Genomic DNA, 14,381 nt, shown 5'->3' on the forward strand with positions numbered 1-14,381 from the left:
AGAGTGAAGCGGGGGGAGGGGGAGTGGATGGGGTGGAATTGGAGAGAGGGTGGCTGTGGGGTTGTAAAGGGGAGGGGTGGGGGTGGAGGGGGTGGATAGGGGATAGGGGAGGGAGTGCATGTGGGGTTGTGGAGTAGGAGGGGTGGGGTTGTGGAGGGGGGGTTGGAAAAGGGGAGTGGGGAGAAGGGTGTGTGTGTGGGATTAGGGATGGGGAGAGGGGAGGGGGTGGGGTTGAGGTTAGTGGTGGATGTGTGATTGAGGAGGGAGTGGATGTGGGATTGGGGAATGGAAGGGGGCGGTGGTTGGGGTGGGATTGGGGAATGGAAGGGGGCGGTGGTTGGGGTGGGATTGGGGAGGGGGTAGTTGATGAGGCAGATGTGGGGTTGGGGATGTGGGAGCAAGGAGGGGGAGAGGGGAGAGCGTGTGGTGGTGGGGAGAGGGTGGGTGTGAGGTTGGGGGTGTGGGGGGGGGATGTGGAATTGGTGAGGGAGTGGATGTGGGGTTTGGGAGTGGGGAGGGTGACGTGGATGAGGTGGGATTGGGGAGGGGCTGGTGTGATGAGGCAGGTGTGGGGTTGGGGGTGTGGGAGCAGGGAGGGGGAACAGAGGAGAACATGTGGTGGGAGGGAGGGTTGGGGTTGGGGGAGTGGGGGAGGGGCTTACCTGCACGGTCCGGAAATCCACATACTCATAGTGGAAGTGAGCACATTCAGCCAACTTCGGGAAATGACCTTTCACAATGGAGGGTCTGAAATATAGAAAAATAAGTTTAATGAAATGAAATGAAAATCGCTTATTGTCACAAGTAGGCTTCAAATGAAGTTACTGTGAAAAGCCCCTAGTCGCCACATTCCGGCGCCTGTTCGGGGAGGCTGTTACGGGAATCGAACCGTGCTGCTAGGCCTGCCTTGGTCTGCTTTCAAAGCCAGCGATTTACCCCTGTGCTAAACAGTAATGGGCGAGAGAGAGGCAAACAGACAAACAGAGGGAGGAATAGAGAGACAGAGAGAGAGGGAGATAGAGATAGAGGGATAGACAGAGAGAGAGGGGGATAGAAAGAGAGAGATAGACAAAGAGAGAGGGGGATAGAGAGAGAGAGGGATAGACAGAGAGAGCAGAGCGACAGATAGACAGAGGGAGAGAGATAGACAGAGAGCGAGGGATAGATGGTAGCACAGTGGTTAGCATAGTTGCTTCACAGCTCCAGGGTCCCATGTTCGATTCCCCGCTGGGTCACTGTCTGTGTGTAGTCTGCACGTTCTCCCCGTGTCTGCGTGGGTTTCCTCCGGGTGCTCTGGTTTCCTTCCGCAGTCTAAAGATGTGCAGGTTAAGTGGATTGGCTATAGAGTTCGTTTGTCAAGGTGTAGGAGGGGAATCTGATACAATGTAAGTTCTGACCCCTTAGGGGGTCGTAACCCCACTCCATCCCATGTCTGGAGGAATGTCCATGACTTCCGGTGGTGAATCCCTCGATTGCTTGAGTAGGTGACGGGTGTCCACAGGTCCGGGAGGTGTGCAGCGCACTGGCGACGGCCGTTTCCGCGCAGAGTGACGATGCTAGAGTTCGGCCGGTGAGGTTTTCGGTGCTAACGGCCCCGGTACGTGATCGTCTGGCGGCCCGGTGTCCATGTCGGATCCTCCGTCACTGTTGTCATCGTCGCTGGATAGACCCCTGGGTGCGCCGGTCACCTCGGCTTCTTGATTTAGTGAGTGGGAGCCTGACCTTGGCGGATCCTCCTGGGCTGCACAGGGCATGGTGCCATGATCCTTAGTGGGGTCTCCGGTGGCTTTTGGTCGCTGTGATCCAGGTGGCAGTGTGCCACATTTTCCTGGATCTGGACCATGTAGGATGCTGGTCCTGTTGCGTGGACGACCACAGCAGGGTCCATTGGCTCCCGACCTGAAATTGCGGACATAGACTGCTTCGCCTGTCTCAAAGGTGTGTTTCTGTGGGCCCCGGCGTGAGTCTCTTATCGAGCGGCCATGGCGCTGATGGATCCGTGCCCAGACGTCAGGGATGACAAGACTGAGTCGTCGCCCATGAGTAGTTCTGCTGGAGGATCCGGTCGTGGCATGCGGCGTTGTGCGGTAACTGAAAAGGAAACGCGGCAACTGCGTATCCCAGGGACCTGCGGACATTTTTTTCATGACCCGCTTGAAGGTTTGGACCACTCGTCCGGCCAACCTGTTTGAGGACGGGTAGTACAGGGCAGTACGCACATGTGGATGCCGTTCACAGCCATAAACAATGCAAACTCCTGGCTGGCGAACACCGTTCCGTTGTCGGACACCAGGATGTTCGGACAAAATGTGCGTGTTGAAGATGTTCTGCAGTCTGCGGTGGCTGATGTGATTGCAGTGGGAACCCGGTGTACCTCCAGCCACTTAGAGTGGGCGTCCACCAGTATGAGGAACATGGCCTCCTGGAAAGGACCGGCAAAGTCTATGTGGACCTGTGACCATGGTTTCCCGTCCACTCCCAGGGCTGCCAGTGGGGCTTTTTAGCGCTCCTGGCACGGAGCACAATTGTGGGCCATCTTCTCGATCTCGGAGTCTAATCTGGGACACCAAATATAACTGTGAGCCAGCATTTCCATCTTAGCCAACCCGGGTGTCCGTTGCGGAGGTCAATCAACAAAGATGCGCGACCCTGGTCGGGCATGACGATTCGTGCCCCCACAAAAGGACGCCGTCCTCGACGCTCATCTCCGGCAGCTTTGAGGTGTAGGTCTTCAGTTCATCCGGCAGCACCCCTTGCTGGGCCCTGTGCCAGACCTGTCTGTCTGGGTCCATTCTTTTATTTATTTTATTTTGTTTTCATTTTTTAATAAATTTAGTGTACCCAATTAATCTTTTCCAATTAAGAGGCAATTTAGCGTGGCCAACCCACCTACCCTGCACATCTTTGGGTTGTGGGGGTGAAACCCACGCAAACACGGGTAGAATGTGCAACCTCCACATGGACAGTGACCCAGAGCCGGGATCGAACCTGGGACCTCGGCGCTATGAGGCTGCAGGGCTAATCCACTGCGCCACAGTGCTGCCCTGGTCTACTCTTTTATGCGGGCTACCGTTACTGGCAGGGTGTCTAAGAAGTGGAGGGTGGTTATCACTACCGCAGCCGCGTCGGGTGCCAGCGGCTTTATGGAGAGAGGCAGACGGCTTGACGCGTCAGCATGCGGAATTCTTGTGCCTGCGCCTGTGCCTGAAGGATAATCCAGGCTACATTCGTACGCAGCGAGTTGCAATGCTTCTCGCTGGACATGGGCAGATGCAATCGGCAGGATCACTCGGACTTCTTTAAACAACGGCAATAGGTGCTTGTGGTCTGTGAATATCGTGAACGTGCATCCATAAACGTATTGGTGAGAGCGGCACGGCAGCACAGTGGTTAGCACCACTGCCTCATGGCGCTTGAGGACCCGGGTTCGATCTCGGCTATGAGTCACTGTCCGTGTGGAATTTGCACCCCCACAAGCCAAAGCTGTGCAGGGTAGGTGGATTGGCCATGCTAAATTGCCCCTTAATTGGGAAAAAAAAAATAATTGGGTACTCTAAATTTATTTTTTAAAATAAACATTGGTGGAGTTTTCTCACTGCGAATACGATGGCCAAACTTTCCTTCTCAATTTTAATTTTTTTTTAAAGATCGAACTTGGGACCTCGGCACCGTGAGACAGCAATGCTAACCACTGTGCCACCGTGCTGCCCTCAAACCTTCCTTTTCCACCTGCGTGTAGTTCCGCTCGGCATCCGCAAATGTACGGGACGCAGAGCTATCGGCCTCTCCCAGCCGTCGCTCATGCGGTGTGCCAGGACCACTCCGACCGGGTATGGCGAGGCATCGCACATAAGGAGCAAAGATTTTGATGGGTCAAAATGGATCAGTAACTCGTCCAGCAAGAGGTGCAATTTTACCTCTTGGGAAGCCCCATTGCTGTCTTTTCTTCAATAGTTGGTGGGACGTTACAATCCGGGGAATGAATTTCCCATAATAATTCACCTGACCTGAAAAAGAGCAGAGCTCTGGCAGGTCACGAGGGATGGGGCCTGATGGATCACCCGTACCTTGTCTTCCACCGGATAGAGGCTCCTTCTGACTACCCAGTAGCTCAAATATGTGACCTCAGGTGCATGAAAAACACACTTCTCACTCCGGAGGCGGACTCTGGACGAGCAAACTGCACGAGGACCTCGATGAGGTTCTCCATGCGTTCCCTGTAGAAGGTTCCGGGAATGAGGATGTTGTCTAGGTAGATGGCCAGCCTTGGCAATCCACTTAATATGTTTACCATGACACGCTGGAATATTGCACAGGCTGAGGAGACCCCGAACGGCAAATGGGTATACTCGTCCAGATTCTGCTGAGTGTTGATCGTTACATACTTTAGCGACCCTGGGTCTAGCCTCGGCTGTAGGTATGCATGGCTCATGTCCAACTTCGTGAATGTCTTGCTCCTGCTGAGCCAGGCACAACGGTCTTTGATTTGAGGGACCGGGTAACGGTCAAGACGGCACACTCCGTTGACGGTCATCTTGAAGTCGCCACACAGTCGCACTGACACGTCGGGCTTCATTACTGGGAACACTGGCACAACCCAATCTGCGACATGGATGGGGCAGATAATGCCCAACTGTTCCAGCTCATGGACCTTCGACCTTGGGTCAAAGTGCATATGGTGCAGGGCGGGCGTGGAAATACCTGGGTTGAGCTTTCTTATCCACGCTGATCATGGCCATCGCTCCCTTTATTGTACCAAAACCTTCTGAAAATACCTACAGAAATCTACCCTGCACCCCTTCTGGCCCAAGGGGGTACATCTGTCTTACACGCTGCCAATCCAGTCACAGATGTCGCAGCCAAATGCGTCCCAATAGGCTAGGTCCGGCACTGTTTTCTACCACCATTGGTAGGCACGCAGACTGATCCCCGTATACTACGGGAATATGGCTGTGCCCTCGGTCGCCAAAGGTTCCCCAGTATAGGTGGCTAGCCAGGCTCCTGTGTCCCTAAGTTCCAACATCTGGAGGCCGATCCAGATTGCTGTGAAAGTGCGGTAGCTGATGACAGAGACCGGGGGCCCCTGAGTCGAGCTCCATCTCGATGGGATGTCTGTTAATCTGCAGAGTCACCCGGATAGGCGCAGTCCTGGGGCCCGTGACACAGGGTAGCGGCAGGGGTAGCTCCTCAGCCTCCAGGTCTTCTGGGAAGCGTGACCAGCCTCTCAGGAGGAGATAATGACTGGCCTGTTGCCTGGGAACAGCTCCTTCACATGACCTCCAGAGTCTCGTTCCTGGCCGCAGTGTCCCGCTCGATGTGGGCGGCCGTCTTCTGGACCCCTGGTTGCTCCCTAGCGAGTCTTGGCGGCTGTTGCGTAACCAGCGATGGCTCCCACCCTGCGATAACCCCGGCTACTCGTTTTTGGTAGTTGTGGCCGGCGGTCCCGCTAGGCCCTGGAGCTCCTGAAGCCCACATTCAGCTTTCTCCCGGGAAAGTTCCATGTCTGCGGCCCTCTAGAGGGTCGGGGTGTCTCCATCAGCAGCTTTCGCTGCGTCTCCCGGTCCCGCAGTCCACAGATGAAGCAGTCCCTCAGGGACTCAGCCAGGATGGTTCCAAACTCGCAGGGAGCGGCAAGACCTCGCACCAAATACTCCCTATTTGACTCCGTCGGGGCCTGTGAAGGCATATGAGACCAGCACCATTGGACCATGTTCGGGGGCTGTGGAATGAGGTGACGGCCGACCAGATCGACCAGCGTAGCGAATGCTAGTTCGTCTGTCCAAGTATGTGAGCGCTTTTTAATTACAGAGTAAGTTGAACCGACAGACTTCCGGTGACGGGGATGTGAGGAGAAGTTGCACATCAGGTGGCTCTCTTCTCACAAACCTGAAAAATAGGTTGTTTTTGCTCGAAAAACATCTGCAACCAATACAATTCATCCCCACACTACTGACAAAATGAAGAAAGAAGGAAAGATGATAAACAACAGCCAGTCCAGTGGAGACCAGTAATGGAAAAAGGCTGGACAAACGGCGATCTGCCAAGCGACCAATGCACAAAGCGGCGAAACAGAGTCTTCGCCAGAGCTAGAGGAACCGACCTGCTGTACGAAAAGCAGCCCCCCCCCCCCCCCCCCCCCCCCCCCCCCCCCTCACCAGGGGATGGAAGGAGGATGTTCCTCTCAAGAGGGAACACCAAGGTGAGATGAAATCGGACATACAAGCTGCGGTGAAGGGCGCCGTGGCTGAAGCTCTGGCGGCCATTCAGGTGACCCATGGACAAAGCCGAAAAGTGACTAGAAGCACAGGAGGCAACAATTAAAGATCTGGAGAGGGCTGCAACTGACCAGAGCGACCGGCTTGTCGCCCTGGAAAAGGAGGTGGCGAGGCTGGTCACGACACAAGGCAACCTGAGAGGAAAGGTTGAGGATCAGGAGAACTGGTGAAAGCGCCAGAACCTACGGAGCATAGGCCTACAAGATGGGATCGAAAGTAGGAACCCCACAGACTATGTGGCCCAGATGCTAGGTAGCTTGGTGGGAAGGTGCAGCTGACCTGACCAAGCGCCGGGCCAAATTTAACAAAGCGAAGGCTGCAGTGTACGAAAACGATGTGAGATTCGGTATGCTCTACCCAGCCAAGCTCTGGGTCACGTATCAAGGGAGGGAACACTTTTTCACAGTCCCTGCGGATGCTGACAAGTTCATCGCACAGAGAGGACTGGAGAAGCGGCAGCAGAGGCAGCGATGAAGAGCCCGCAGAATGAGACTCTTATAACTCAATGTTTTAAGAAAAAAGTTCTCTCCCTTTTACAGTCTGTACAGCCAACAGTAGACCATTGTCACAGCGACCGCTTTACGCAGGAGAACACTGCCTCGTTTTGGAGACGCGAGCGGTAAGAGAGGGAAGGGTGAGCGAGTTCAGCTAAGCACAGGGTAAAGTGAGGGAAATGGCGGATAGTGAGCCCAGAGAATGGGCAATGGGAAGTAGAGCAACAAACCCCGAGAGGGGGGCCACCACACTAGCAAGGTAGCTAGCTCCGGGATTCATGCAGGAAAGAGAGGCTACAGTGTATCCCTCGCAAAGGGGAAGGTGCCGATAACGGGCACAGAGGGCTCCCAAGGGGAAGAAGCAGGGGGAAGGGAGGGTTTAGCTGCGGGATGGGGGGAGGGAAAGAAGGCGGGGTGGGGGAGAGAAGACACCACAAGGGAGAAATAGGTGAAGAAAGATGGAGGGCATTAGACTGGCTGCAACAGGCCACACATGGGGCAACTTGGAACAAAATGACACGCAAGCAACCACTTGGGAGGATCCCTGGAAAAAGAGAAACCCCGGAGTGCAAGACTCATCCATGTGGCGTACTCACAGTTGGCGGCGATGATGTGCCCCCTGGACAAAGGGAAATCCCGGAGCGCAGGGGCGCATACACCAGGTATTATCCACGCTGGGGGGGGGGGGGCCTTATCGACTTCTTTGTCGTGGGAAAAAATTGGTGCTTCCAGGGCTGGTTAGGGTGGAATCCTCTGCAATCGTAATCTCCGACACGCTCCACATTATATGGATGTGAGGTTGGAGACAGGCCGTGCCCAATGCCCCCCGTGGAGGTTGGACACGTCCTGCTGGCCAACAAGGCAATTTGAGAGAAAATATCACAGGCCATAGACGAGTATATTACTAATAACCAGAACAGGGAGGTCTCACCCTCCACGTTCTGGGAGACGCTGAAGGCTGTGATCAGAGGTGAAATTATCAATTATAAAGCACAAAGGGATAGGGAAGAGAGGGTGGCTAGGCAACAGATAGTCAACTCCATACTGGAAGGAGGCCAGTGATACTCCAAGGCCCCGACTGTAGAGCTCCTGGTGGAGAGGAAAAAGCTACAGATGGACTTTGACCTGCTCTCCACAAAGAGAGGAATGCACAAACTCCGCCAGGCACGGGGGACCCTATACTAGCATGGAGACAAGGCCAGCCACCTGCTGTCTCACCAGCAGAGAAAGCAAGCTGCCACAAGGGAAATCGCATAAATTAGGGATAGCAGAGGCAAATTAGTAGCGGAACCGGACAAGGCCAACAAAGCCTTTGAGACCTTCCACCAGGGTCTGTACACCTGGGAGCCCCCAGGGGGGGACTCGGGAATGAAGCAGTTCCTTGAGGGACTGGACATGCCAGTTGTGGGGGAGGCTAGGAAGCAGGGCCTGGAAGCACAGCTAGAGCTGGGAGAGGTCATGGAGAGCATTAGCTCCATGTAGGTGGAGAAGGCACCGGGCCCAGACGGTTTCCCAGCGGACTTCTATAAAAGATTCTTAACAGCACTGGCCCTGCGGGAGATGTTCACAGACTCGCTGGCATCTATGCTAGCACAAGCCTCAATCTTGCCAATACCTAAAAACGACAAGGACCCAACAGAGTGCGGTTCATACAGACCCATGTCGTTGCTAAACGTAGACGCAAAATTACTGGCCAAGGTCCTAGCCAAAAGGCATGAGGACTGGGGTGGTTGCAGAAGATCAGACAGGCTTTGTCAAGGGTAGATAGCTAATTGTAACATCAGGTGCCTACTGAACATGATCATGACCCCATCCGGGGACAGAAAACCTGAGGTGATCACCTCCCTGGATGCAGAAAAGGCCTTTGACAGAGTCGAATGGAAATACCTCATAGAGGTACTGGAGTGGTCTGGGCTTGGAAAAGGGTTCGCTGCCTGGGTGAAACCCCTGGACACCGCTTCCACAGCGAGCGTACGGACAAACATCACCAGCTCTAAGTACTACCAGCTGCACAGGGGCACGAGGCAGCGATGTCCCTTATCCCAGCTGCTGTTCGCCCTAGCCATCGAGCCATTAGCGATCACGCTCAGAACAACAAAAAACGGGAAAGAGATCCAGAGAGGAGGCAGAGAGCTCAGAGTCTCGCTCCATGCAGTTGACCTGCTCCTCTACATCTTGAACCCACAAAGCAGCATGGAAGGAATCAGGGCGCTCTTGAAAGAGTTTGGAACCTTCTCGGGCTACAAACGCAACATGAGCAAAAGCGAGATCTTCCAGGTGAATCTGCAAGAGGGAGGTCAGTGCTGGAGGCCGTTTAAACAGGCCCGATACAACTTCCGCTACCTGGGGATCCAAATTGCTCACAAATGGACAGGGATCCACAAGTGGAATGTGACCGGCTGGTAGAAGCAGTTAAAAAGGACCTGCAGCGATGGAACAAACTCCCACTCTCCCTGGCGGGGAGGGTGCAGACGATCAAAATGAACACGTCCAGGTTCCTCTTCCTATTTAGATCCATCCCTATCTACATCCCCAAGGTCTTTTTCAAATCACTGGACAAACTGATTATGGCATTTGTATGGGCAAGATGTGCAGGGTAGATGGATTGGCCCTTAATTGGAAAAAATTTATTGGTTACTCTAAATTTATTTTTAGAAAACAACGCTTGAAGAGCTGACAGAAAAATACCATTGACGGGGGAAATGAACTTGGGTACCTACAACTCAAAAATGTTCGAGGAAGGGAAACAAGGACGTGTGGTGTTATGCCTGTAAACAATATTGCAAATAGTTGGTGGTGCGACATCCAACCAGCAGGTGGCGGTGTAGATCCACCATCCGGTCTCGAAACACTGATCATGTGACAAGGCACTCAGATACAAGCCAGGGCAGATCCGGTGACCCGGAGAAAGTTGTAAGACGTACATGAGGACAGTCATGTATAGGGGTAGTTCCAGAGGAGTATAAAGAAATTCCATGATAACTTGCTCTGTATCTGATTGTTACCTTACCAAGTGTGCATTAATAAAGATCCTGGTTTGAACAAGTCACAAGCAGTTCAATGGATTCCTTGCTAGACATCGAACACTGAGCACAATAGGACGTACCCACGACCACCATGACAATCACTGCTGGAGGACCTGCTGGATGCGGACATCTTAGGGAAAGGGAACTGTGGTGACATGCACGGGCGACTGCTAAGAGGGGCCAAAACCCAACGAGACGAGACAAGGGGGATGTGGAAGGAGGATTTGGGGGTTTGAAATAGGGTGGGGACTCTATGGTGAAGCACTGCACAGGGTCAACTCCACCTCCACATGCGCAAGGCTAAGCCTAATGCAGTTAAAAGTGGTACACAGAACCCACTGAACCAGAACCTGAATGAGCAGGTTCTTCCCGGAGGTGGAGGATAGATGTGAACAGTGTCAAGGAGGCCCAGCCAACCATGCCCACATGTTCTAGTCTTGCCGGGTACTGGACAGCCTTCTTCGAGGCAATGTCCAAGGTGGTGGGGATGAGGGTGTAGCCGTGCCCGGGAGTAGCAGTCTTCGGGCTATCAGACCAGCCAGATCTCTTAATGGGGCCAATGCCTTTGCCTTTGCTTCCCTGATCGCCAGCCGTAGAATCCTGCTTGGCTGGCGGTCAGCAGCACCACCCAAAGAAGAATAGCTGTCTGACCTCTCAGAATCTCTCCAAATGGAGAAAATTAAATTTGCCATCCGAGGGTCGGAGGAGGGCTTCCACAAAACGTGGGAATCATTCACTCGGTTGTTCCAGGACCTGTTTGTAGCCAACATCTAGGAAGCCAAAGATCAGGAAGGGGTAGCCACAACACAGTAAGGAAGGAAGGGGGTGGCGGTGGGGGGGATCATGGAACTCAACCAAGTCCAACAAGAGAACCAGGAGACACAAGGGTGGTGGCAAGTGGACAACAACCTGAACAAGAGGGAAGAAAAGCAAAGGGAAAACCGAAGCGCAGGGGACCACAATTGCTACGGCTATCCCTGTAAGGGGGAAACTGTAATGTATCAATGTAAATAGTCAAAGCTGAAGTTAACTGCGGCAACCACAGGATTCTGTGTGGCTGGCCAATCCTCTGCGGCCCTGGAGAAGCCTCCGCCACAGATAGACCATGGCACTCATCGGTTCAATATATTTTTTATAATCTTTATTGTCACAAGTAGGCTTACATTAACACTGCAATGAAATTATTGCAAAAAGCCCCTAGTCACCACATTCCGGCCCCTGCTCAGGTACACTGAGGGAGAATTCAGAATGTTCAATTCACCTGACAAGCGCTTCAGGACTTGTGGGAGGAAACCGGAGCACTCGGGGAAATCCACGCAGACACGGGGAAAACGTGCAGACTCCGCACAGACAGTGACTCAAGCCAGGAATCGAAACTGGGTGCTGTGAAGCCACAGTGCTAACCACTATTACACGTCAGTGCGTGATTTGCGGAGTTGGGGGTCAGTGTGTTATTTGGGGAGTTGAGGTCAGTGTGTGATTTGGGGAGTTGGGGTCAGTCTGTGATTTGGAGAGTTGATGGTCAGTGTGTGATTTGGGGAGTTGGGGGTCGGTGTGCGATTTGGGGAGTTGGGGGTCAGTGTGTGATTTGGGGAGTTGGGGGTCAGTGCGTTATTTGGGGAGTTAGGGGTCAGTGTGTGATTTGGGGAGTTGGGGGTCAGTGTGCGATTTGGGGAGTTGGGGGTCAGTGTGTGATTTGGGGAGTTGGGGTCGGTGTGTGATTTGGGGAGTTAGGGGTCAGTGTGTGATTTGGGGAGTTGGGGGTCAGTGTATGATTTGGGGAGTTGGGAGTCAGTGTGTGATTTGGGGAGTTGGGGGTCAGTGTGTGATTTGGGGAGTTGGGGGTCAGTGTGTGATTTGGGGAGTTGGGGGTCAGTGTGTGATTTGGGGAGTTGGGGGTCAGTGTGTGATTTGGGGAGTTGGGGGTCAGTGTGTGATTTGGGGAGTTGGGGGTCAGTGTGTGATTTGGGGAGTTGGGAGTCAGTGTGTGATTTGGGGAGTTGGGGGTCAGTGTGTGATTTGGGGAGTTGGGGGTCAGTGTATGATTTGGGGAGTTGGTAGTCAGTGTGTGATTTGGGGAGTTGGGGGTCAGTGTGTGATTTGGGGAGTTGGGGGTCAGTGTGTGATTTGGGGAGTTGGGGGTCAGTGTGTGATTTGGGGAGTTGGGGGTCAGTGTGTGATTTGGGGAGTTGGGGGTCAGTGTGTGATTTGGGGAGTTAGGGGTCAGTGTGTGATTTGGGGAGTTGGGGGTCAGTGTGTGATTTGGGGAGTTGGGAGTCAGTGTGTGATTTGGGGAGTTGGGATCAGTGTGTGATTTGGGGAGTTGGGGGTCAGTGTGTGATTTGGGGAGTTGGGGGTCAGTGTGTGATTTGGGGAGTTGGGAGTCAGTGTGTGATTTGGGGAGTTGGGGGTCAGTGTGTGATTTGGGGAGTTGGGGGTCAGTGTGTGATTTGGGGAGTTGGGGGTCAGTGTGTGATTTGGGGAGTTGGGGGTCAGTGTGTGATTTGGGGAGTTGGGGGTCAGTGTGTGATTTGGGGAGTTGGGGGTCAGTGTGTGATTTGGGGAGTTGGGGGTCAGTGTGTGATTTGGGGAGTTGGGGGTCAGTGTGTGATTTGGGGAGTTGGGAGTCAGTGTGTGATTTGGGGAGTTGGGGGTCAGTGTGTGATTTGGGGAGTTGGGGGTCAGTGTACGATTTGAGGAGTTGGGGGTCAGTGTGTGATTTGGGGAGTTAGGGGTCAGTGTATGATTTGGGGAGTTGGGGGTCAGTGTGTGATTTGGAGAGTTGGGGGTCAGTGTGTGATTTGGGGAGTTGGGGGTCAGTGTACGATTTGAGGAGTTGGGGGTCAGTGTGTGATTTGGGGAGTTGGGATCAGTGTGTGATTTGGAAAGTTGGGGGTCAGTGTGTAATTTGGGGAGTTGGGGATCAGTGTGTGATTTGGGGAGTTGGGGGTCAGTGTACGATTTGAGGAGTTGGGGGTCAGTGTGTGATTTGGGGAGTTGGGATCAGTGTGTGATTTGAGGAGTTGGGGGTCAGTGTGTGATTTGGGGAGTTGGGATCAGTGTGTGATTTGGGGAGTTGGGGGTCAGTGTGTGATTTGGGGAGTTGGGAGTCTGTGTGATTTGGGGAGTTAGGGGTCAGTGTGTGATTTGGGGAGTTGGGGGTCAGTGTGTGATTTGGGGAGTTGGGGTCAGTGTGTGATTTGGGGAGTTGGGGGTCAGTGTGCGATTTGGGGAGTTGGGAGTCAGTGTGTGATTTGGGGAGCTAGGGGTCAGTGTGTGATTTGGGGAGTGGGGAGTCATTGTGCGATTTGGGGAGTTGGGGGTCAGTGTTTGATTTGGGGAGTTAGGGGTCAGTGTGTGATTTGGGGAGTTGGGGGTCAGTGTGTGATTTGGGGGTCAGTGTGTGATTTGGGGAATTGGGGGTCAGTGTGTGATTTGGGGGTCAGTGTGTGATTTGGGGAGTTGGGGGTCAGTGTGTGATTTGGGGGTCAGTGTGTGATTTGGGGAGTTGGGAGTCAGTGTGTGATTTGGGGAGTTAGGGGTCAGTGTGTGATTCGGGGAGTTCGGGGTCAGTGTGTGATTTGGGGAGTTCGGGGTCAATGTGTGATTTGGGGAGTTGGGGGTCAGTGTGTGATTTGGGGAGTTAGGTTCAGTGTGTGATTTGGGGAGTTGGGGATCAGTGTGTGATTTGGGGAGTTGGGGGTCAGTGTGTGATTTGGGGAGTTGGGGGTCAGTGTGTGATTTGGGGGTCAGTGTGTGATTTGGGGAGTTGGGGGTCAGTGTGTGATTTGGGGAGTTAGGGGTCAGTGTGTGATTCGGGGAGTTCGGGGTCAGTGTGTGATTTGGGGAGTTGAGGGTCAATGTGTGATTTGGGGAGTTGGGGGTCAGTGTGTGATTTGGGGAGTTAGGTTCAGTGTGTGATTTGGGGAGTTGGGGATCAGTGTGTGATTTGGGGAGTTGGGGGTCTGTGTGATTTGGGGAGTTGGGGGTCAGTGTGTGATTTGGGGGTCAGTGTGTGATTTGGGGAGTTGGGAGTCAGTGTGTGATTTGGGGAGTTAGGGGTCAGTGTGTGATTCGGGGAGTTCGGGGTCAGTGTGTGATTTGGGGAGTTCGGGGTCAATGTGTGATTTGGGGAGTTGGGGGTCAGTGTGTGATTTGGGGAGTTAGGTTCAGTGTGTGATTTGGGGAGTTGGGGATCAGTGTGTGATTTGGGGAGTTGGGGGTCAGTGTGTGATTTGGGGAGTTGGGGGTCAGTGTGTGATTTGGGGGTCAGTGTGTGATTTGGGGAGTTGGGGGTCAGTGTGTGATTTGGGGAGTTAGGGGTCAGTGTGTGATTCGGGGAGTTCGGGGTCAGTGTGTGATTTGGGGAGTTGAGGGTCAATGTGTGATTTGGGGAGTTGGGGGTCAGTGTGTGATTTGGGGAGTTAGGTTCAGTGTGTGATTTGGGGAGTTGGGGATCAGTGTGTGATTTGGGGAGTTGGGGGTCAGTGTGTGATTTGGGGAGTTGGGGGTCAGTGTGCGATTTGGGGAGTTGGGAGTCAGTGTGTGATTTGGGGAGTAGGGGGTCAGTGTGTGATTTGGGGGCT

General features: G+C 53.6%; 1 protein-coding gene across 5 annotated transcripts in view; it reads right to left on the reverse strand.

Annotated features, from left to right (window-relative positions):
• The window catches only part of LOC140386477 (rho GTPase-activating protein 32-like), a 310,038-nt gene that overhangs the window by 231,272 nt on the left and 64,385 nt on the right, over positions 1–14,381 (reverse strand). For all 5 annotated transcript variants that reach the window (XM_072468852.1, XM_072468850.1, XM_072468853.1 and 2 more), the window contains one exon: positions 663–747. In XM_072468852.1, coding sequence (XP_072324953.1) covers positions 663–747 — 85 coding nt within the window. The remainder of the gene's footprint in view (positions 1–662; positions 748–14,381) is intronic.

This window comes from Scyliorhinus torazame, chromosome 12, assembly GCF_047496885.1.
Source record: "Scyliorhinus torazame isolate Kashiwa2021f chromosome 12, sScyTor2.1, whole genome shotgun sequence".
Classification (NCBI taxonomy): domain Eukaryota; kingdom Metazoa; phylum Chordata; class Chondrichthyes; order Carcharhiniformes; family Scyliorhinidae; genus Scyliorhinus; species Scyliorhinus torazame.